Source organism: Schistocerca nitens, chromosome 9 (assembly GCF_023898315.1).
Source record: "Schistocerca nitens isolate TAMUIC-IGC-003100 chromosome 9, iqSchNite1.1, whole genome shotgun sequence".
NCBI classification, from domain to species: domain Eukaryota; kingdom Metazoa; phylum Arthropoda; class Insecta; order Orthoptera; family Acrididae; genus Schistocerca; species Schistocerca nitens.
Genome location: NC_064622.1, coordinates 414281798 through 414306747, shown reverse-complemented (window position 1 = coordinate 414306747; position 24950 = coordinate 414281798). Strand labels below are relative to the sequence as shown.

The 24950-nt window shown below is 43.2% G+C and overlaps 1 protein-coding gene across 2 annotated transcripts in view; it reads right to left on the bottom strand.

Moving 5' to 3' along the window:
* Positions 1-22633, bottom strand: part of LOC126203005 (glycoprotein-N-acetylgalactosamine 3-beta-galactosyltransferase 1-like) — a 183241-nt gene extending 160608 nt beyond the window's left edge. For both annotated transcript variants that reach the window (XM_049937204.1, XM_049937205.1), the window contains exon 1: positions 22534-22633. In XM_049937204.1, the coding sequence (XP_049793161.1) occupies positions 22534-22549 (16 nt within the window). In that variant the 5' untranslated portion in view covers positions 22550-22633. The remainder of the gene's footprint in view (positions 1-22533) is intronic.
* Between the last annotated feature and the right edge of the window lie 2317 nt (positions 22634-24950).

The following is a 24950-nucleotide window of genomic DNA, read 5'->3' as shown; positions in this document are numbered from 1 at the left end:
GGAATTACGTTTGTTCGTCGTCGACCAGATGGAGAGTTGTTGCCTGAGTGCATCACAGCCAGTATGAAGCAAATCATCAGTCCCAGAGAACCCGACGAGCCCCCCCATCCCTCCTCCCCCATGGGTTCAGAGACGAGTTGTCTGTCAAAGTCGAACTTAACATCAGCCACAATGTTCTTAGAGAATGCTCTTCCTCGCAGATCGGATATAGAAAAAGTTAATATGATACTAGTAAATCGAGTGTCGTAAGCACAGCACACACCACCAGGCAGCACCACAGGTGCCGATTGGTCGACAACCCACTCCAGAGACGGCGTATAGTCAGCGATCAAAAAATCGCAGCGGTGGCGCCGCCAGAGAAGTGATTACGCCAGCGCCACGGAAGAGCGGGCGGTACTAGTATTTGTGTACACCGTACCGCATCGTCTGCTTCCAGCGAGTCCACACAAGGATGTCTTCAATGGACATTGGACAAGAACTATTTACTACGCAGCCTTAGCTCCTGGAATAGACGAACTTCAGGATCTGCTGCCAAAGCCGATTTGTGCAAAGTTGAGTATTCGTCAATAAATGTGTGTGCTCTTGTCACTAGTCATTATCAATGTTTCAGTGTTCTCCTCGTCCTCCTCTCATAGTTTTCCCCTCAGAGCAATATAAATACTTAAGGGTGGTGACGAATAAAATCTCCTTGTGTGGTTTTATCAAAACAACGATAAAACAGATGTCGACGACGATGGGATAGTACTGCGTTAGTTACACGATTAATTTTTGTTTTTGCCCATCCACCCACTCGGCCACCCTTGTTGCTTGTTTATTTCATACTATTTCTTTTTATACGTCTAGTACATTAGTGTGTGGATTGTTGACTCAGGATGGACACTACTACTAAGATGAGTGTGTTATTTTGTGTGTGGTGTCTAATCCAAATTCGTTGCAGGCATGGCTTCTGTGTCACAAGAGGTTGAAATGCGTGTTATTCAGTTACAGAGCGAGCAAATCCAGCAGTCGCAACAAACCGTGACGCAGCTAACGTAACAACTGCAGAATTACGAGCAGCCTGAACCGCAGCCTCCATCAGCCACTCCACCATTCCGCAATTTCAACACACAGCATGAGGACTGTTCGGAATACTTAGCTCAACTGATGAATCATATGGAGGCACACCAGTTGCAAGGTACGAAGATCAAAGCATTTTTTTCTTTTCGTGGTGGGCACGGACGTTTACAGGCGCATAGTGAAATTGTTTCCAGACAGTCAGAACAGTTAGTTTGAGATTTTAGTTAGGAAGTTAACCACTTACGTTGGTTCAAGTTTTTTCGCCTTCAGCGGGCAGCAAGTCAAACACATAAACTGTGGATCGCTGAATTGCAAGGTATATCTAGGCATTACAAATATTTGTGCGGTGTGGACAATCATACAGTGATGTCATGCGTGACGCTATGACTCAAAATATTTGTGACAGTAGCATTTGTGCTGCTATTTTGAAACAACCTGACCCTTCTTTAAATACAGTGTTACAGTCAATTGAGGCTCAGGGCGCTTATGACTTAGCTAATGGTGAGATGAAAATATCAAATATTAACGAATTGCATAGAGACAGTGTTGATAGTGCTTTTAAAGACACATTTCCAGAATGGGCGTGGATATATTGGAAAAACATAGATACAAGTTGAGAATATAAAATATATAGAATTGTTTAAGATATTAATTAGTTTAAGCGGTTGCATCGATTATGGCGTGCAACCGCTGAAACATTACAATAATTACGTAGTTCAGTCGTCTTGCCTAGAAAACGGCACCTCTTTGTTGTTGAGGCCGTCAAGATCGGACGCATATCTGCCATCGCTGCAGATAATTATTTCGCACACCGCCATTATTCTATTTTATTGGTTCAAATGGCTCTAAACACTATCAGACCTAACATCTGAGGTCATCAGTCCCCTAGACTTAGAACTACTTAAACTTAACCAACCTAAGGACATCATACACATCCATGCCCGAGGCAGGATTCGAAGCTGCGGCCGTAGCAGCAGCGCGGTTACGGATTGAAGCGCCTAGAACCGATCGGTCACAGCGGCCGGCTCTTTTATTCAGACGCAATCTCACTAGGCGTAGTCCTAGTTGAAAACAGCAACAGAATTAATACAAGTGTATGTATTGTTCAATTTAGTATAATATTTTGTGAATACAGTGATATTATTTAATCCTGTGTTTCATTTATGTTGCAAGCTATTGTCCCAGTTCAACGGCGTCTTGGTATGGTTAATATCACATACTATTTGTGGTGTCACCGCCAGACACCACACTTGCTAGGTGGTAGCCTTTAAATCGGCCGCGGTCTGTTAGTATACGTCGGACCCGCGTGTCGCCACTATCAGTGATTGCAGAGCGAGCGCCGCCACACGGCAGGTCTAGAGAGACTTCCTAGCACTCGCCCCAGTTGTACAGCCGACTTTGCTAGCGATGGTTCACTGCCTACTTACGTTCTCATTTGCCGAGACAGTTTAGCATAGCCTTCAGCTACGTCATTTGCTACGACCTAGCAAGGCGCCATTATCAGTTACTATTGATATTGTGAATCATGTACCGTCAAAACCGACGTTCATCATTAATCGATTAAAGTTAAGTATTCTGCCAGCTACGTCCGTTTTTCTAAATTCTAATTTCCTGCGTGAGCTAAAACTCGTGCCTTTCGGCCTCCTCTAGTAACACTGTGTTGGCTCTCCTGCCAACCACAACACTATTATTATTCGTCTGTTGCCTGATATTCATAAACCAGACCGAAAAATCCACAATAAAACTGGCGAATTCATGTCTGGACTTTTTATTATATTTGCTACATTGTTTTTCTTCGTTGCATGGATAATAGGATCATATCCGACGAGGCATTGCCATTGAATATTTGTAAAGACCAAACAAAAAGACGAACCATTGATATTGTTGATGAAACCTACACTGCATACTTGGATCCACGGTAAGACATTGAATTTTTACATTAGCGTGCTAGTCCAACCGCTTTCAGTAATTGTAGCTTGCTTCCTAGCTTTGTGAAAATTTCCTGTAACCGTAGCAGTCATTTTTGCGCAGGATCGCGTGTTCCAAATTATTTTTATCATACAGTTTATTACAACAATACAGTTGTACCATTCCACAAAATGGCCGAATGGTGTCATGAGCACCGTAAAATGGCAATCAGCCATTAATGTTAATTATTTCACCATTAATTGGAATTCTTGCTCAGTTGCATTGGTGCCATACGAAATTAACTTCATGAATACATTCTCAAATGTGTTTAGGGATTTTACTTGCTATATACATTACGTGTAGCATGGTGGTAACAAGTAAACAATTAACAAAAATGGAACACCACAGACAACAGACGCAAACCGAATCCAACTTGGACATTGAACGAAACAGTGACCATGACTCCAGAGTTGACGCCAGAAGTAACGATCAATCAACAGTTAACATGCCTAGTGATGGAAATTTCGTAAATAGACCGACCACTAGTCAATCCAGCTCAGAGCCCATCCTTGTCCGTGACGTCACGTCAAACGACGTGGTGGGGGCAGAGCAGATTCGGTTGACAAATATTCAAAAAATGGTTCAAATTGCTCTAAGCACTATGGTACTTAACATCTGAGGTCATCAGTCCCCTAGACTTAGAACTACTTAAACCTAACACACATCCATGCCCGAGGCGAGATTCGAACCTCCGACCGTAGTAGCAGCGCGGTTCCGAACTGACGCGCCTAGAACCGCTCGGCCACAAAATGCCGGCGTGACAAATATCGCCAGCATGTTTGACGCTATTATCAGGCAAATGATTGCAAATAAAAATCACATGACATCAATACAAAATCAGACGACTGAAAACAAGACATTGCGAACACAAAACTACACGACACCAAACACTGTCACCTAGGAATGGATTAGATGCACTTCATACTGCATAACACATGTTTAGATGAAACCAAGGCCATATACATACTCCACAAACACTCGTAACGCGAGAATTCTGTATGTTTGATTTTAGTATGTTGCTTTAGAGGTTTGTCTAATAGTATATGTGCGCTTGGGCTTGTTTGTTGATGTATCCAGATGTTGCATCTAATCCTTCCAGTTTCAGGTCACGTCATTCGCGAATGCAAAATTTGGTACAAGTCTGTAATGTTTGTAGATTGTGTAAATTCTTGTATTCCATATAAAGCTAAAATGTAATGTATTTATGTGTAATTATCTATAGTGATGTAAAGCAAAATGTAATATGTTGGTATGTAATGTTATCAGAATTTGTAATATGTATCCAAATACACAAAACCACGAAATTTGTGTGAAAGAGACTGCTTTAGAGACATTATAAATACATCGCAATGCCTGCAACAGCGATGAAGTATGTATGCAAAATTTGTAAAACTATTCTTCATGTATCGCTATGAGAATGATCGCGATGAAATATTTATGTAAAAAAACTTGTTAACAAACATTCTTTGTACATCGCCAGATAAACTGTGGTGAGAGCGATGGAAATGTGGATGTGAAGTGCAATGACATGCTCTACAACGTGAACGTGAACTAACCTAAGGACATCACACACATCCATGCCCGAGGCAGGATTCGAACCTGCGACCGTAGCGGTCGCGCGGTTCGAGACCGCAGCGCCTAGAACCGCTCGGCCACTCCGGACGGCCAACAAAGAGAGCAGTGGCGTTTGCGTATAGCTGTCAGTACTAACAGACAGGTAAAAATGTGTGAAATAACTGCAGAAAGCAAAGTGGGACGTACGTACCCGTTACGACAGTGCAGTGAAAAAGTGTAATTGGCTATGGTAGCAGACGATCGAAGCGAGTGCCTTTCCTAACTTGACGACACCGCCTGCAGCGCCTCTGCTGGGATCGTGACCACATGAGTTGGATCCTAGGCGACTAGAAATCCGTGGCCCGGTCAGATGAGTCCCGATTTCAGTTGGTAAGAGCTGATGGCAGGGTTATGTTCGTTACTTCATTATATGGATGACAATACGCCATGTCACCGGGCCACAATTGTCTGCGATTTGTTCGAAGAACATTCTGGACATTTCAAGCAAATGACTTGGCCACTCGGATCATCCGACTCCATCGAACTTTTATGGGACGTAATCGAGAGGTCCATTCGTAGGCAGAACCTTGCACCGACGACACTTCCGCAATTATGGATGGCTATAGAGGCTGCATGGCTCAATATTTCCGCAAGGGACTTCCAACTGCTTCTCGAGTCCATGCCATGTCGAGTTGCTGCAGTACAGTGGACAAAAGGAGGTTCAAAACGATATTACGAGGTATCCCATGACTTTTGTCATCTCGATGTACAGTGCTGACGTCACTGTGTTGTAGAATTAAGGAACATGTTTTTGTTGGTTGGTTGATTTGAGGGAGGGACCAAACAGCGATGTCATCGATCCCATCGGATTAGGGAAAGATGGGGAAGGACCTCGGTCGTGTCATTTCGAAGGAACCATCCCGGCATTTGCCTGAAGCGTTTTGGGGAAACCTAAATCAGGACGGCCGACGCGGGTTTGAACCGTCGTCCTTTCGAATACGAGTCCAGTGTCAAACCAATGCGCCACCTCGTTCGGTAACATGTTTTGTATTCACGTATTATGACGTTTTTGGAGAACGAAAATCTCATCTATTAAGGTCAACATGGATTCCGCAAACAGAGATCTCGCGAGACTCAGCTCGCTCCGTTCCGCCATGAGATCCATGGCGCTGCGGACAACGACGGTCAGGTTGACGCCGTGTTCCTTGACTCCAGAAAGCATTTGACACCGGCCTGCTCTGCCGTTTAGTGTAGAAATACGAGCTTACCGATTATCGGACCAGATTTAGCCCAGATTCGACACTTCCTTGCATGAAGAACTCAACAAGACGCTATTAAAGGAACAAATTCGAAAGATATAAATGTAATTTCTAGATCAACCTAGAGAAGTGTGATAGGACCGTTACTGTTTGGTGTATCTAAATGATGTAGTGGAAAGCGTTGGAAGTTCTTTAAGGCTGTTCACAGATGATGAAGTTGTTTATCAGGAAGTACCAACGTCAAAAGCCAGTATTGATTTGCAAAATGACCTACAGAGGATTTATGAATGGTGCAGGCTTGGGCAGCTGACCCTGAACGAAAATAAAAGTAGTATATTGCATACACTGAGCCGTGGTTAAATTTGCTCTTTTGAAGAGCGCGCAGCAGCGCGTAATGTAAAGCAGTCGCCCTCCGTTTCTGGCGGTGGCGCCGCTCTGGCAATCGCAGCTTTGGTGTCTCCCTCTGGTGGGAAAGGAGAAGAGTTGCCTGTTCACGTGCATTTAAGGGGCGCTAGGAGCTCGCCAGTTGGGGCGAGTCTGCTCAGTTGGTCGGCCGGGTCAGTGTGGGACAGTCAGTGTCTGTGTGTCGTCCGGAGTGCTACTATGTGTTAGGCCGCCAATCTGCTCGAGTTTGTTCAGGCAATGGTCATTGGCGGTTGGATCGATCGGTTGGTCGGTCGCGCACTGGGACACAAGATGACTTGTCCGTCTTGAGCGTCGGCGCATGTGAGGTCGCCACGTGAGTCCAGTGGGCCGCGCAGTATAGCGAGGTGTAGCGACTTCGCGGTCGACACGAGAGCAACAGGAGTCAACCCACGACATCGGTCTGGCCGGTGCGACGCCGTGAGACGGGAGATCGGCGCGCCTTCCTGCGTCCGTTGAAGCGGCTGGCAGCGGACGGTTCGGGAGAGCGTTTTGGGAGTGCTGCGCCAGGTCTTCGCCAGGCATCGCAGTTTATTAGAAGTGATTCGTGATATGTTGTTTCATTTACTTGTTAAATTCTACTTGTTTTCTTGGTCAGTCTCTCGTCCCCAGCTTGCTCGTCTGTCTCTCGTCCGCATTTGTTAGGCAGTTAGTGTCTGTCTGTCGGTCTGCCGTACGTTAATAGCTGCCTCTGTCGTGTTTGCCGGTGTTTGCCGGATTCGGTGTTAACGAATTTATTGCTTGAAGTGTAACGGCCGAGTTCCTGAAATATGTTTTTGTCTTGCCTATAATCTTGAGAGGCAGTATATGTGAAATGTAGAGCATATTTGGCCAACCTTGTATATTTTATGTAACACTGTATTTCATGGGTTTTATTTAAATGGTCATTTTAGTATATAAAGTTGCCACCCTTCCACCGTAAGAGTTTTTTTTTTAAATCAAGTTGTACCTTCGGTGGCAAGTTAATCTTTTAATGTTAGTATTTTGTATCATTTCCATCCCTCCTACGGGGTGCATAGTTTATGTGCTTGTGTGAGTTGTTCAAATTTTTAGTTTAAAGTAATCTGGTGTGTTGCAGATTTGCACCAGTGTAGTCTTTCAGAGGTTGTTGTGAACAGTCGTGACTACGGCCATGTCAAAAGGGAGCGGCGAGGTTCTCAGCCCGAACGCTCATACCGTCAAAAATTGTTCTTTCTGCCTCTGAATAAAATGTAACTTGATATGTAGAGGGTGCTTTCTGATTGTAATTTTAAATCTGTTTAAAAAAAGTGGGGGGCTTTTAGGAATAAAATTTCCATTTGTTGAAAGAAATTTCCACGCTCACATAGTGTGATTAAATGTGTTAATGTTCTTGATGAATCGCTAGTAAATTCTTAAGAAAAGGTTTTGAAAGTAAATTCACGGTTCATATACATTGGAAAAGAAATCCAGTACTACACTATTGGTGACAAATTGCGACACAGCATCCACCTTAAAATATCTAAGAGTAACTATTTCGAGCGACGTTCAGTGGAATGCTCATATGTAAAACAAATACCAGAGTTGGAACTTAAATAGTGGCAACTATTTATTCACAACCGATACAAAAGACGCAGAGACATACAATACCTTAAAGGGTGCGCCAAAGATTAAATTGAGAGGCATGTAGATTAGATTATAACCTTTGTAATGTTCACATTGGTTTCTCTTTTGTTTCACACTCCAAGAAGGAGCTAAGGGACACTTTCGATTGTTGCCTTGTGGAGGATGGACGTAATTTTTGGAGTGTGCGGAAAGGCAGCTATATAGTTAGTAATTATGGTTTGTGCGACGAGCACAGCAAGTCTTATTGTGTTGTGAATAAAAAATAGTGAGAAGTATCTAAGTTCTACGAGAATTATTTAAAGTGACGTAGCATTGTATTCCTTGGTTTCCACCGTCTTCGTGAAGTGAACCGATGCCGACTCAGGAAGATACACACGGTCAACAAAGAGAAGAACACCGATGGCGACTAATGAATTAATATTGTGGCAGGAGGACGACTTTTACGTCTAAGGTGAGAATGAATAAATCAACAATGACGTAGAATTCAAAACTGTAATTAATCGGAATGGTAAATTATATTACAGGCAAATTTCACGCAGCACTGAATTTGTCCGCTTTCAAGCCGGTCAATACAGTCCGTAAAAAAGCCCTTCAAAGATTCTAAGTTACAGTTCCATGTCCGTAATTTTTCCTCTTTTCAAAAAACCAATAAATTTAATTTTTTTATTTATTTCGCCGCAAGTTACATGTTTGTACCTATTACTGTCCTTCAAAGTAGTCACCAGCGTTGTGTAGAACCTGTTGCCAGCGATGTGGAAGGCGTAGTATATCGTTAGCAGAGCCTGTTTTGTTGATGGTGCGAATGGAGTGGTCTATTGCCTGTCGAATCTGTGGAACAGTTCTGAAGCGAATGCCACGAAGTGGTTCCTTCATCTTCGGAATCAAATCAGAGTCACAAGGACTTAAGTCCGGGGAGTATGGTGGATGCTACAGTACTTCCCAGTCCCATCGACCGAACAGAGCAGCCACAGCTTGCGCTGTATGTGCCTGCGCACTGTCGTGCAAAACGCGAACGGAGCGCTCTAAAGTTATGGTGATTCTCGTGGTGTTATCCTAATGCATTACGTGCCTCCACGGCAGACCCCCAATGTACACCATCACCTGCGACCAGCTTTGCGAAAGAAGCGACGACACTTTCTACGCAACCCACCCATCATTTCGCACGATGGTGCATTCCGCTAGAGAAAGCAAAAATCCGAAAAGCTATAGTTAAATAAAAAAATAACAAAGCATCTGGAGTTGACCTTATTACTACTGAAATCATCAAAATTTCTGGAGATCTGTGTTTGGAAATCGTGCATGAAATTTGTAACAGCATGCGGAGTAACGGATCATGAACAGAAGACTGGACCATGTCGTTATGATTCCTTTTCGTAAAAAAGGAAACGCACAGCATTGTGAGGATTATCGAACCATTTCATTGATTTACAGGCCAGTAAGATTCTTTTAAATGTCATACACGAACGCCTGAGAGCCTGCTTAGAAAAAGAAACGCCTCCAGTTTCGTTGCTCAATAAAGAAATACGAGAGCAGATTCTTCATGTCTGACAACTAATTGAGAATTCAATATCCCTTTAGTTCTATGTTTACTGGTTAATTGCAAGACATTCGACTGTACTCGATGGAAAGAACTGTGGAGTGTGCTGGCAGAAATGGGCGTTCCTGGTCACCTTATTACCGTTATCAGAAATCTCTACTTTGATTACAAGCCAGTAATCAGACTAGATAAGACAGTTTCGAAACATTTTGAACCAGGAAAGGAGACAGGGATGTGTTCTATCACCAGTTACATTTAACATCTATAGAGAATATGTTATGAGAAAAATACTTCAGGGCTGGACTGGTAGGATCCGGACTACTGGACGAAGAAACAATAATTTCAGATTTGCTGATGACGCCACGCTGTGTATAGAAGCACAACTGGAAGTAACGGACTACTGAACAGCGTTAAGAGAGAAAATGAGGACCTTGTCTTGTCGGTAAATAAGAAAAAGAGCAAGACAATAGTAGCTGACAGAAGTGAGTCACTATCAGCTATTGATGTACTATCGGAATGTGAAGAAGTTGATCACTTTTTCTACCTGGGCTCTGTGGTTCAAAAAGGGGGTGGCTCTTCACAAGATATATGGCGTGAGTAGGGATGATGCACCGAAGCTGACAGTGACTTGGAAAGACCGAGCCGTAACTAGATATGCTAAATTGAGAGTGCTGCACTCTCTGGTGTTTCTAGTTTTAATTTGTGGGTTTGAAATGTGGACAATAAACTGGAAGGGGCCACAAAAGAATAGTAGCTTTTGAGATGTAGACATATAGGAGGTTGGTGGAAATATCATGGATGGACAAACGGATCAACAAATTAAATGTTCAAGAACTCAGGGTGGAAAAGAGGTCGTCCAGGTTTCTTTCTTTTTTAAATCAGAGAATCCTGCAGTCTTTTGGACACGCTGTTCAATGATAGGCGCATTACTTGATAAATATCGTCATCCAAGGCAAAGTCGACGGGGGAAAGAATGTAGGGAAGACCATCGACACGGTGGATGGGGCAGATAGCGGAGACGAAAAAGCAAATACGGGGTCAGGCACATCGAGAAAACCGGAAAAAAAGGAGACAGACTTTAACAGGATACTGTGAGGCGTCACCAACCTTCAACTATGGAAGACGGAGAATTGATGATGAATTGCATCTTACTTGACCTCATTTCTACAATTTATAATACTGCTGGTTATTGTTACAGGCGTTAAAGTCCTATGACGAGGAGACATAAGATCTCCTCGTGTATACGGTAAATATCGCAACAGAAATTATTATACAAGAATGCAAAGATAAGTACGTACTTACATTAACAGTAAGCGCTGTATCTGATAGTACTCGTACTTTTCATATTTATCGGATTTTTACAAAGCGCATACATACTCCGTAATTTGTAAACTATTATTCCTCGTTATCGTAAAAGCGAAAGCAGCAGTTTCAGTTTGGAAAGAGTCTCTGACTGACTTGCTCTCTGAATATGCATAATACACATACTAGATACATCTACATAATTACTCCACAACTCACAATTAAGCGCCTGGCAGAGAGTTCATCGAATCACCTTTAAGGTACTTCCACTGTCGAACACTGCGCGGGAAAAACGAATACTTAAAGCTTTCCGTGCGAGCTCTGATTTCTCTTATTATATTATGATGATCATTTATACCTATGTAGGTGACCACCAACAAAATACAGGGTGATTCAAAAAGAATACCACAACTTTAAAAATGTGTATTTAATGAAAGAAACATAATATAACCTTCTGTTATACATCATTACAAAGAGTATTTAAAAAGGTTTTTTTTCACTCAAAAACAAGTTCAGAGATGTTCAATATGGCCCCCTCCAGACACACGAGCAATATCAACCCGATACTCCAACTCGTTCCACACTCTCTGTAGCATATCAGGCGTAACAGTTTGGATAGCTGCTGTTATTTCTCGTTTCAAATCATCAGTGGTGGCTGGGAGAGGTGGCCGAAACACCATATCCTTAACATACCCCCATAAGAAAAAATCGCAGGGGGTAAGATCAGGGCTTCTTGGAGGCCAGTGATGAAGTGCTCTTGTCGCAGAGTGATGTACTTCTCGCAAGTGAGAGACTGTTTGTTTACTCTTAGGACAATGTATCTTTGACTTGTTATATTGTACAATGTATCTTTGACTTGTTATATTGTATGTTCTGTGACTATGGAATAAAGGGTTGTTAGACTGCAAATCGCTGCTCTACTGTGATTCACGACACAAGAGTTTTTGGTGCCGAAACCCGGGAGACAGACTTTGCCCGAGACAATTCCACGATTGTCGTAGTGAACCGAATTCTGGACGCACGTCACGCGGCAATACTACGACGGGGTTTACTGCAGCGATTTGTTACACCACGCAACAAGCTCTTCGACGACAACCGCCATCATACACAGCTAAGTTCAACTGAATTATCACGCAACATGTTTTGTAGTGCCATTTGTAAAGGCAACTGATTACAGTATTGCCGCTGTGTACTGCTATTGTAGCTGTTCGATTAGCGCTTTAACGAATTATCAGATCCTACGCTACGCCTGTAGATTGTTTTTGACTAGTGCTGCCATCTAGCGACCATCAATTGAACTACTTCGACTAGCGATCCAAAGATAACGCCTTACTAGGACCAGCTGATCGCTAGCCGACACTGCTTTAAACTTTCGAGTAATCTGACGGAATGGACGTGCCAGACCACAAACCAGAAGCGCAATTACACTCTCTAAAGAGAAAACGTACGAGAGAAAGAGCAAACATTACGCGACTCGTGGCGGAAGTTGCAAGGTTGCCCGACACATCGGAAATCGCGGATTATAAATATTACAATGACAGATTGGGAAGCGTTCTGGACCGCCTCGTTAAATTAGATGAAGATATTCACGAGTTGTTAGACGATGGCGAATACGAAGAAGATGTTCCTAAATGTGAAGATTATATAGACACCGCGAAACTCACAATTTCCCGATTGTCTCACGAAATAGAGAAACAGCTTGCGAAATCGGTAGCAGACATAAAGATTCCCGACAATCCGCCGGCACAATCTGTAACAATGAGTGTTCCCACAGCTTCAGTAAAACTTCCGCCGATCAAACTTGAGCCTTTTTCAGGCGATATTGAGACATGGGCGCGATTCTGGGAGCAGTTTGAGCAGTCGGTTGACAAAGATCCGACGGTAACTACAATCAATAAACACATTTTTCTTCGCGGCTATCTCTCGGGAGAACCAAAGCATTTAGTGGACGGTATTGCGGTGACGGCCGAGACGTACGCAGAAACGAAGAGGATTCTCCGAGCGCGTTATGGCAACAAGGATCGAATAATTCAAGCCCACTTAGATTATCTCGAAGCCATAAGACCAATTAAGCTGTCCACCCCAGAGGAACTTAATTCAACATTCATTGAATGCCAGCGACGTATTCAAGCTCTCCGGGCACTTGGGAAGACGTGAACGGATACGGTCGAGTCCTCGCGCCGAAAATTTTACGCGCTTTTCCGGATGACATATGCCGCCGCTGGATAATTCACGCCAAGCGTACAGGAATATCCGAAGGGGACATTTTGCAACTGATGGAGTTTCTGAACGAGGAAGTCGACGGGGCGCTTACCACGCAGAAGATACGCGGTGAATTTTCAAGCACTTTTAGTAACCTTCCCACAGCGTCCACACTTCACGTACATGCGAAATCTAAAAGATCGACTCCGAAGGATACCAGCGTAAAGGAACCATTCTGCGTCTTTTGTGAATCCGACGGTCATTGGGCGCAAGACTGTAAGAAGATCGTACGCGTTAATGATCGAATAGAGAAATTGAAACTAGCAAACAGATGCTTTCTTTGTCTTCAACGTGGGCACAAAGTGTCAAATTGCAAAAAGAAAGAAAAGGCTCGGTGTGTTAACTGTAAAAGACTGCATCATAAGTCCATTTGTGAGGAACGAAAGGATATTAGGGGTCCTGCGGGTCAGACAAACGTTACTTCTGTTGGAAAGGTATCTGTCGCTCCCCACGGTTACACGTACCTTCAGACAGCCCAAGTATGCGTCTCAGGACCTACAGGATTGAGCAGGACAACGCGATGTCTACTGGACGCAGGTAGTCAGTCCAGCTTCATAGCAAAATCGCTGATTGATGATCTGAAACTGCAAACGGTAGACCGACAAGAACTAACCGTTTGTTCCTTTGAATCAAACCCTACACGCCCACGCCACCGCAGGCTTGTTCAGTTTAATATGAAGGGGCTTTGGCAGAATTCTTCAGTGCCACTTACTGCCTTCGAAAGTACTCACGTTATTTCTCACCAGCCTTCAGTTCCACACCATATAAAGAGTTTACCAGATGCCCGTAAGATTACGCTAGCAGATCCGAAAACCGATTCAACAGAAGATCTTCCCGTGGAGATTCTTGTAGGAGGCGATTTTTATTGGAAGATAGTGAAGCACAATTCGCCCATACGCATCTCTGAAACCTTAGTGTTAGTTCCTTCTCTGTTTGGCTGGATACTTAGTGGTAACAAGTCACAAGCCTGTGTGCATGCAACCGTGGTAAATTTTGCTCAGACTGACCGATCTCCTCTGCACTCTGACAATGATTTCAGACGCTTTTGGGACTTGGAAACTATAGGGATTACTGCCGATCAGGATCTACCTGTGAACAACAAGGATACGAGACTTCTTGAAGAGTTTAGAGTATCTTTCTCTATAAAGGATCATCGAGCAGTCGTTACACTTCCCAGAATGCAACATAAAGTGCTTTCGAGTAACAGACCTATCGCGGAAAAACGATTCAAGCACCTCAGGGAAAGATTTCAACGTCAAGAGACATTTAAGCAAATGTATTTCGATCTTATGCTAGACTACATTACGAAGGGGCAAGTAGAGGTCGCTCCCACCCCACTCTCAGGAAAGGAGCTATTTTATCTCCCTCATCATGCAGTGAGGAAGGAGAAATACGGAACCACTAAGTGGAGAATAGTCTTTGACGCCTCATCTCACGAAAACAATGCACCTTCTCTGAATGAGGTATTAGAAGTAGGACCGAACCTATTACCAGAGATTCTGGAAATTTTACTGCGTTTCAGATTATATTCTACGGCTATCGTCGCAGACATCACACAAGCTTTCCTTCAATTAACCTTGAACGAAAAGGACAAAGACTTGACCAGATTCTTCTGGTTCAAAATTAGCCAGGATCAAACAGGAAATCTTCAAACGACGGACGAACTAACAGAATACCGTTTTAACAGACTCCCATTCGGCCTGATCTGCAGCCCATTTTTACTTTCTGCAACACTAAGAGAACTTGCCGACAAGTGTATGACAGCATTTCCCACCGTAGCGCCACTTATAAACAAGACCGCATACATGGACGATTTTGTGATCTCAGTAGAAGGTGATAATTTGGTGATAACTATATACTATGAACTTGTAACCCTAATGAAATTGATCAGTCTCCCCTTATCAAAATGGGCTACCAACTGTGAACAACTCCACACTATCTGGAGGGCAGAAGGGCGAGAACTCCACACCCAGACTCAAGTTTTAGGTGTAGACTGGAACACCGCAGGTGACTACTTCTGTATCGACCCTAGCGAAATCATCAGAAGGTCGTCAGAAGAGCCAGCCACCAAACGACTCCTTTTACAATGTACGGCTAAATTCTATGACCCACTCGGACTGTTTTCCCCAGTTTCTCTTGTTGGGAAATTGCTATTCCAGGACACATGGTGCCGAGGAATTGGCTGGGATGAACTTATGCCCTGGGACTTAGGGGCACGATGGCGCACTTGGATATCTAGCTTACCTTCATTGTCACATATACGTGTCCCTAGATGGATAGCTACAGCTCATGGAAGAGACTCTCAGCTGCACGTATTCTGTGACGCCTCGGAAAAGGCATATGGAGCAGCTTTGTACATTCGTACTGTCTTAGATGATGACGTCGTAACCCATTTAGTCTGTAGCAAGAACAGACTTGCTCCTATTAAGAAGGTGACATTGCCTCGACTCGAACTTTTAGCAGCAGTAGTTGGGACCAGACTATTGTGTTACTTTTGCCGCGCAACAGACTTTAAAATTGCCCGTGCAATACTGTGGACGGATTCTACAATAACACTAAGTTGGATTCGCTGTGATCCTAACAAATGGAAGACCTTCGTTTGTAATCGTGTAACTGAGGTACAAACACACACGACTCCCACGCAATGGAAACACTGCCCAGGACCAGACAATCCTGCTGACCACCTCTCACGTGGACTCCTCGGCTACCAAATGAATTCTTTGGACATTTGGTGGCATGGGCCGCCTTGGCTTACACGCCCCCCTGAATGCTGGCCAAACAACGATACTCCAACGATGGTACGACTTCCTGCCGAAGAAAAGAGGAAGAAAACGCAGAGCCAAGTTTTGTCGATATCTACGCCAACCAGCCTTTTGAACTTACTTAAATTCAGCTCATACTGGAAGCTCATTCGTATCACAGCATGGACTCTCCGTTTCCTACACAACATTCGTCAGAAGAATAAATCTTCAGGAGAACTTACTGCCACCGAATTATCAGCTGCCAAAATGTATTGGATTCAAGTGGGCCAGAGAGATTCCTTCCCCAACGAATTACATGCACTTCAGAATAACTTACCACTGCCAAGAGAGTCAAAAATCGCACGATACAATCCTTTCCTAGAAGATGGACTGATACGTCTAGGAGGTCGACTGCAGTGCACTAGCCTAAATAGGGAACAAAAACATCCTGTACTCCTTGACGGTTCCCACCACTTCACACAATTGGTTATTCGAGAGACACACATCCGCCTTCATCACTTTGGTGTTCGTTCTGTACTATCCGAACTGCGAACCGAATTTTGGATCCTTAGAGCTCGTCAGGCCATCAAAAGAATCCTACACTCATGCCTCGCATGCAAGATCTTGAAGAATCCACGAGGGCAACAGATCGAAGCACCGCTGCCACCTGAACGAGTTTCACCTGCCAAACCATTTGCTGTAACCGGAATAGACTTTGCTGGCCCACTATTCATCAAAGTGGGGAAGGAAACGCACAAGTCATATATCACTCTTTTCACATGTGCTACCACACGAGCTGTACACCTCGAACTCTGTACAGACTTGTCAACGGACAAGTTTCTTATGGCACTTGAGCGATTCGCCGGAAGACGCGGACTACCCCACACGATATATACAGATAACGCGAAAACATTCCACGCCACGAATATGGAACTAGCCCAACTTTGGAAGGCATTAACCACCACAAAATCTTATCAATTCCTCGCCCACCACGGTATTACTTGGAAATTCATTGTCTCCCGGGCGGCTTGGTGGGGAGGATGGTGGGAAAGAATGGTGGGCACTATAAAGCGTTGCCTACGGAAGGTACTGGGACTCGCAAAGCTCACTGAGGAACAACTGAACACCACCTTGATCAGTATTGAAGCCGCGGTGAACTCCAGGCCCATCACACCAGGAGATGATTGTGATGCACTCACACCATCCCATTTTCTGACGGGAGAAAAACTTACGACTATTCCGACGGGACCAGAGCCTTCAGCGAGCACGAATTTAACAAAGGAATTCCGACTGAGACAGCAACTCTGTGACAGTTTTTGGAACCGTTGGGTTAAAGAATACCTATTGGAGCTCCGGAACTACCATGAAGTTAAACGCCCATCGGGACGAGTCATCCCCTTTCGCCCTGGCGACATCGTGCTGATCCAAGAGGACCTTCGTCCGCGACATATGTGGAAGAAGGCCAGGATAGAAAAGGTACTACCAGGAAGAGACGGCAGGGTAAGGACGATAATACTCCGAACACCAGAAGGTCACATCATAAGTCGTCCTGTGCAGCTGGCCGTACCCTTGGAGGTCGACCAGGGTGGGGAGGATGTCGCAGAGTGATGTACTTCTCGCAAGTGAGAGACTGTTTGTTTACTCTTAGGACAATGTATCTTTGACTTGTTATATTGTACAATGTATCTTTGACTTGTTATATTGTATGTTCTGTGACTATGGAATAAAGGGTTGTTAGACTGCAAATCGCTGCTCTACTGTGATTCACGACAGCTCTGTCACGGGCTGCCTGGCGGCCGATCCATCGCCTCCCGTAGTTGACGTTCAGGTTTCAGACGATAAGGTTTCATAACTAACCTTTTTCGTAGGACTCTCCATACAGTTGATTGTGGAATTTGCAGCTCTCTGCTAGCTCTGCGAGTCGATTTTCCTGGGCTGCGAACAAATGCTTGCTGGATGCGTGCTACATTTTCATCACTCGTTCTCGGCCGTCCAGAACTTTTCCCTTTCCACAAACACCCATTCTCTGTAAACTGTTTATACCAACGTTTAATACACCACCTATCAGGAGGTTTAACACCATACTTCGTTCGAAATGCACGCTGAACAACTGTCGTCGATTCACTTCTGCCGTACTCAATAACACAAAAAGCTTTCTGTTGAGCAGTCGCCATCTTAGCATCAACTGACGCTGACGCCTAGTCAACAGCGCCTCAAGCGAACAAATTTACAACTAAATGAAACTTTATAGCTCCCGTAATTCGCCGACAGATAGTGCTTAGCTCTGCCTTTTGTCGTTGCAGAGTTTTAAATTCCTAAAGTTGTGGTATTCTTTTTGAATCACCCTATACTTTCACACTCTGAGGAGAAAGCAAGTGATTGAAATTCCATGAGAAGGTCCTGCCGCGGCGAAAAACGCTTTTGGTTTAATGACTGCCACCCCAGTTCGTGTATCAGATCCGTGGCACCCTCTCTCCTATTTCGCGATAACACGAAACGAGCCGCTCTCCTTTGAAATTTTTCGATGTCCTCCGTCAGTCCTATCTGACGCGCATCCCACACCGTAAACCGCACAGCAGTACTCCGGTAGAGAACGGACGAACATGGCGAACCTGTTACATCCTCTAAGTTTTTTGCCAATAAATCACAGTCTTTGGTTTGCTTTCGTCACAACATTATCTTTGTGTCGTCCCAATTTAAGTTATTCGTGGTAGTAATCCCAGAGTATTTAGTATACAGCCTTTAGATTTGTGTGATTTGTCGGATAACTGAATTAGCTGATTCTTTTTAGTCTCATGTTGATGACTTCCCACATATCATGATTTAGAGGTAACTGCCACCTTTTGAGCCATACAGGTATCTTGTACAGATCATTTTGCAATTCGTTTTGACCATCTGATGATATTACATGATGATAAATGTCTGCATCACCTGCAAACAAATTAAGAGGACTGCTAAAATTGTCTCCTAAATCGAGCAGGAACAACAGAGGGCCTGTAACAAATGGCTCTGAGCACTATGGCTCTGAGGTCATCAGTCCCCCAGACTTAGAACTACTTAAACCTAACTAACCTAAGAACATCACACACATCCATGCTCGAGGCAAGATTCGAACCTGCGACCGTAGCGGTCGCACGGTTCCGGACTGTAGCTCCTAGAACCGCTCGGTCACCCCGGCCGGCGGCCTGTAACAATTCCTTGAGAACACCAGATATTACTTGTGTTTTACCCGATGACTTTCCGTCAGTTATTGCGAACTGTGACCTTTCTGACAGGAAATTACGAATCCAGTCACACAACTGAGACGATACTCCATAGGCACGCAGTTTGATTAGAAGTCACTTGTGAAGAACGTTTCAAAAAACCTTCTGGAAATCTGAAAATATTTAATCAGTTCGACATCCACTGTTGGTAGCACTCATTACTTCACGAGAATAAAGAGCTAGTTGTGTTTCAAAAGAACGGTGTTTTTCGGAATCCGTGTTGGTAATTTGACAATAAATTTTTTTCTTAGAGGAAATTTATACTTTTCGAGCAATATATGTTCCAAAATCCTACTGCAAATTGACGTTAGTGATATGTGTGTGTAATTCAGCGGATTACTCCTACTGCGTTTTTCGGAAATCCCTATGACTTGTGCAACTTTCCAGTCTCTGGGTACGAATTTTGCTACGGGCGAGCGGTTGTATACGATTGTTAAGTAGGGGGCTATTGCATCAGCATACTCTGAAAGGATCCTAACTGGTATACAATCTGGACCGGAGGCCTTGCCTTTAAGTGATTTAAGCTGCTTTGCTACACCAAGGATATCTACTTCTAAGTTATTCATGTTGGCAGTTGTTCTTGATTCGAATCCTGGAATATTCACCTCGTCTTCTTTTGTGATGGAATTTCGGAAAACCGTATTTAGTAACTTTGCTTTAGTGGCGCTGTGATCCATAACATCATCATTGTTATCGGATAGTGAAGGAGTTGATTGCGTCTTGCCGCTGGCGTACTTTACGCACGATCGGAATGTTTTTGGGTTTCCTGCCAGATTTCGGGACAGAGATTCGTTGTGGAAACTATTAAAAGCATCTCGCATTGAAGTTCGCGCTATATTTCGAGCTTCTGCAGAACTTTTCCAATCTTGGGGATTTGGCGTTCTGTTAAATTTGGCGTGTTTTTTCGTTGCTTCTGCAGTAGTATTCTGACCTGTTTTGTGTACCAAGGCGGATCAGTAGCATCTCTTATTTACTTATTTGGTAAATATCTCTCAATTGCCGTCGATACTATTCCTGTGACTCGAACCCATATGTGATCTACGCTTACATATCAGATTGGAAAGAGTGGAGACTATCTCTTAGGAAGGTATCAAGAGAATTATCTACTTTTTTAAATAGATGTATTGTGCGTTTATTTTTAGTAGGTTTGGATGTTACGCTATTCAGTCTAGCTATAACAACCCTGTGGTCACTAACCCCTGTATCTGTCATGATGCTCCTTATTTGGTTAGGATTAATTGTTGCTAAGAGGTCATGTTTTCGCAACCTTTTACACTTCGAGTGGGCCCCTGAACTTGTTGTTCAAAATAATTTTCCAAGAAGGCATTCAGTACAATTTAGGACGTCGTTTTATGCCTACCACCGACTTTAAACACGTATTTTCGCCTACGTATCGAGGGTAGATTGACGTCACCACCAACTATACTGCATGAGTGGGATACGTATGTGAAATGACACTCAAGTTTACTTTGAACTGTTCAACTGTATCATCTGAGTCGGAGATCCATAAAAGGAACCAATTATTAGTTTATTCCGGCTGTCAAGTATAGCCTCCACCCACACTAGTTCACAGGAAATATCTACGCCAATCTCAGAACAAGGTAAACTACTTTTGACAGCAATAAACACTCCAACATCAACTGTATTTAATGTATCGTTTCTAAACATGGTTAAGTCCTTTGCAAAAATTTCGGCAGAACTTTTCCGGCTTTAACCAACCTTCCGTTCCTGTAACGATTGGAGACCAACGCTTAGAGATCTGGTTCATTTCCAACACAGTTACGACAGTTTACAACTACAATATTGATTATTCCTACGTCTACCCTTTGAAACGCAGGCCCTTTCTGCACGTTCCCGATACAGGATTATAATGACAGAAACAAATAAAAGTGAACCAGAAATAACCACAAAAAGATAGGGCCATTTATGTCACATAATTTGACACTCTAAAACTCAGTCATCAAAACCTGTAGGGTTCTTCCCGTTAACCAAGAATCATGAAACTTGTCAGAATGAATGGTTTCACAGTTGAACCACAAAAATCAGCAAACATAGACGTATAAATACAAATAATAGAACCTTCTCCATATTGCCTTGTGCACTACCCAGAAATACAACCACCACCACTCCGTCTTCAGGCCGCAAGTGGCCCATCGGGACCATCCGACTGCCGTATCATCCTCAGTTGAGGATGCAGGTAGGAGGGGCGTGTGGTTAGCATACCATTCTCCCGGTCGTTATGATGGTTTTCTTTGACCGGAGCCGCTACTGTTAGGTCAAGTAGCTCCTCAATTGGCATCACGAGGCTGAGTGCACCCCGAAAAATAGCAACAGCGCATGGCGGCTGGATGGTCACCCATCCAAGTGCCGACCACACCCGACAGCGCTTAACTTCGGTGATCTCACGGGAACCGGTGTATCCACTGCGGCAAGGCCGTTGCCCAGAAATACAACAATGAAAACAATTGGCCAGGTGCGAGTAGGAATCGCGCACCGAATTTTCCGTACAAAGTTTCAATTTTGTATATACACAGTTTATCCATTCCGGGATTCGAGGATATTGACAATTTTTGCCTTATCGACATTGATACTGACAAGATATCGGTCTCAGTGATTCCAGTACTTCCGAGAATGTTTTAATTTCAAGTTTGAAGTCGGATAATATATGACAAAAGACATTTTTTTCGCTAATATAATCACAAATTAACAATTGCGGATTTTACTCTTTACTTGTACTGTGAGACCATTCTTCTTGACAATTTTCGTGATTCTAGATTAACGAAAAGTACTCTAAAGGTTTTGATGACTGAGTTTTCGAGTATCAAAGTATGTGACATAAATGGCGCTGTCTTCTGACCGAGAAGTTTAAAATTTTTATTGTAGACATCCGGATGGGACTTAAATTTGAACTTGATACGCCAAACTGTTGCAAATCGGATCTTAACAGACAGAAAAATGGACGCACGGATGAAAAATGACAAATATTTTTTGTGTTACATGATTACAAATTAATAATTTTTGAATTTTTTTCCTTTATGTGGATTGTGAAATCTAATTGGCTCTTGCCAAATTTCACGGTTATATGCCAATGGAAAGCATCCTACAGGTTTTGAAGAGCGAGTTTTGGAGTGTCAAAATATGTGACCTAAATGGCATTATCTTTTGATTGCAGTGACTTACAAGCTTAAAAATTTTACTCCGTCAAGGTACCATAGAGATTAGTATGCAACATAAATTTGAACTCAATGCGTAGACTCGTTCCTGAGAAAAAGGTTTCTTAACAGTTGCACAGACAGACTGAATACGAAGCGATCCTGTAAGGGTTCCGTTTATACAAACCGATGCACTGAATCCTAAAAATGATTGAAGTAGTCTCAATTACGTCGAATAAACGGTCTAGTTATCCACAATTATTGCGGGCCTTCAGATGGCGGCATGCATTTCTTGTAACATTTTGTGTATAACTGCACCCACGAATACAGGCATTGTATTTTTTAGGCCGAACTCCGGAATGCATCAGGGAGGAAAGCCGGTTATGCAGGCCTAACGATTTGCAGTGAACTCGCCGGCCCCGTTGCACTGACCTGTAGGTAGTCTCATAGCCGCTGCCTTAGATGACAATGTGGCGGCGGAGCGACCGCCACTTAACACACGAGGTACAGCAATCACTCTCTCGGTACGGAAGCCGCTAGCTTACTGAGACTGCACTGTGATGCGAGGCCTCGAGCGTTTCCCAGCAGCCAATAACTGTCCCTGCAGGGTTTTCGGTGGGGAGAGGGAGCCCGCCGTAGTGGGGGTAGGGTCTGTGCGCTGCCTGTTCACGAAGTGATATGAGCAGTCCCGGCAGCCAACAGGAGTGCATGCGGTGCGCTTCGTGTGCGTAACGAAAATAAGCTTCTAAAATCTAAATAGCTGTGTTTTTCGAAGGACTTCACCTTTCCTTTCCACCGCTGACTGTGATGTTTCATTTTTCAATATACGGTTCAATTTAGGCTCTTAGCGACTGTTTGTGCCTAAAACAGTACCTTACCATAAGCCAAAAATATCCGACCATTATACAGACATCGATGTATTCGAGGCTGTCGTCAAGAGACGCAGTGTGGCATCAAAAATCGATATTTAAATAAAAATCGGGTGTCTCTGTGTGTTACCACCATCCAGGGCCTGTTTGAGGACACTTTTCTACACAAGTGACATATCATTGGGCGTCACCACCCCTCCGTCCCCCCCTCCCACCACAGAACTCCTTCAGACATAGGTTGCCTTTCCTTGGGCTCTTGATAAGACCTTCAAAGGGAAATCTAAATCTAATGGCTGTGGAAATGAATTGTTTTGTCTCTTAATTGTCTCTTAATATAACTGCTGCATAGATATACCTGTGGAACAGAAATAAATAGCTTTATTCTATGCCAGGGCTAAATATTAAAAGAAGAAAATTCATTTACACTTCTGAGATCTTTAAAGGCTGTTAGTGAAAACAGAAAGAACTAGACGTATTGTGTTGTTCTAATGTCAACAAAAATGTGATATGTTACACTAAGTGGAAAGAATGAAAATGCAATATTTTTGTTATTTTCTAGTTTTACCAGTGGAAATGTTTAATCGATGCTTTATAAATTATTTCACTTGTCGTAGGATAAAGTGGGACATAAACACAAAAATTTCCCTCTGGTTTTAGACTGACAAGTTAAATACAAGACACTGTTCAGTTGCGTAAGTTGTGATTTAGATGTGCAGAAAACTTATCAGTAAGTTGTTCATATTTAGAAAATTTGAGAAGAAACCGATAAACATGGGCAAAGTGGTGGTAAGTTCCCATGGGACCAAACTGCTGTGGTCATCGGTCCCTAAACTTACACACTACTTAATCTAACTTAAACTAACTTACGCTAAGGACAACACACACACCCATGCCCGACGGAGGACTCGAACCTCCGACGGGGGGAGCCGCGTGGACCGTGACAATGCGCCCTGGACTGTGCGGCTACCCCGTGCTTCTTCAAAATACCCTATCGATAAGCAGATGCAGATAATAAATTGAAAATTTCTTGAACTGTGTAGAAAAGGTTGACAGTGCACCGTTCACAAGGCCTAACAGCAAAAACATGCAACAAAAAATGCGCACAGATTAAGGTCTTGATTCTTTCTCTATCTGCAGTTTTCCCATTCATATTCGAAGCGTTTTTATGTTCTTACCTTGCATATTTTTCAAAGGTCTCTATTGTCTTACCAATTAGTTTAAAAGAACATCGGTCAAATATTGACCAGTAGTATCTGCAACTTGAATAAATGAAAGGTTCTTTAATAATTTCTTATTTACCAAGCTCTGTCTGAACAATACGAACGACATTTGATATTTGTTCTGTGTGACTCACGTCGGAAGTATACTCTAAAATAACTGAATAGTGTGTTGCTTTTTTAAGTTTATTTCAGATATAACCTTGATAACGTGTTGAGAGCACAGTGATGAGGCCCTATCGTATTACTTTACTGAGACAGTGAACATTAGTTCACTGCTCCAAGTAAGGCGAACTGTTCAATTAATTTCAAGAAATTCCCATTATCTTATTTTTTTTTAAAAAAAGAAACCTGTTTCTTCTAAACGAACACCTGCGGCTCCAGAAACTGTGCTGTGCAAAGCAACCTATTTAATACCTCACATCAATGTTTTAGTTTCAGCTCGAGTGAGTCTTCATCAAGCATTTTGCCTAGACGCAACCGCAATTGTAATTCTCTCCATGACTGGTATGTATTTATGTGCACTACAAAAAACGGGACGCACCGCGAAGGACTTATCCGAGTGGGACCGGAAATTGGTGGATGTGATGTTCATGCACAGAAAAGGAAATGATTACAACTTCAGAAAAACTGGACGATTTATTCAAGGACTTTGTGAAGCTATTTCTCTTGAATAAATCTGGTTTTTCTGAAATTATAATCATTTGTTTGTCTGTACATGTACGTCACATCTACTGATTTCCTTGTCATTTGAACAATTCCT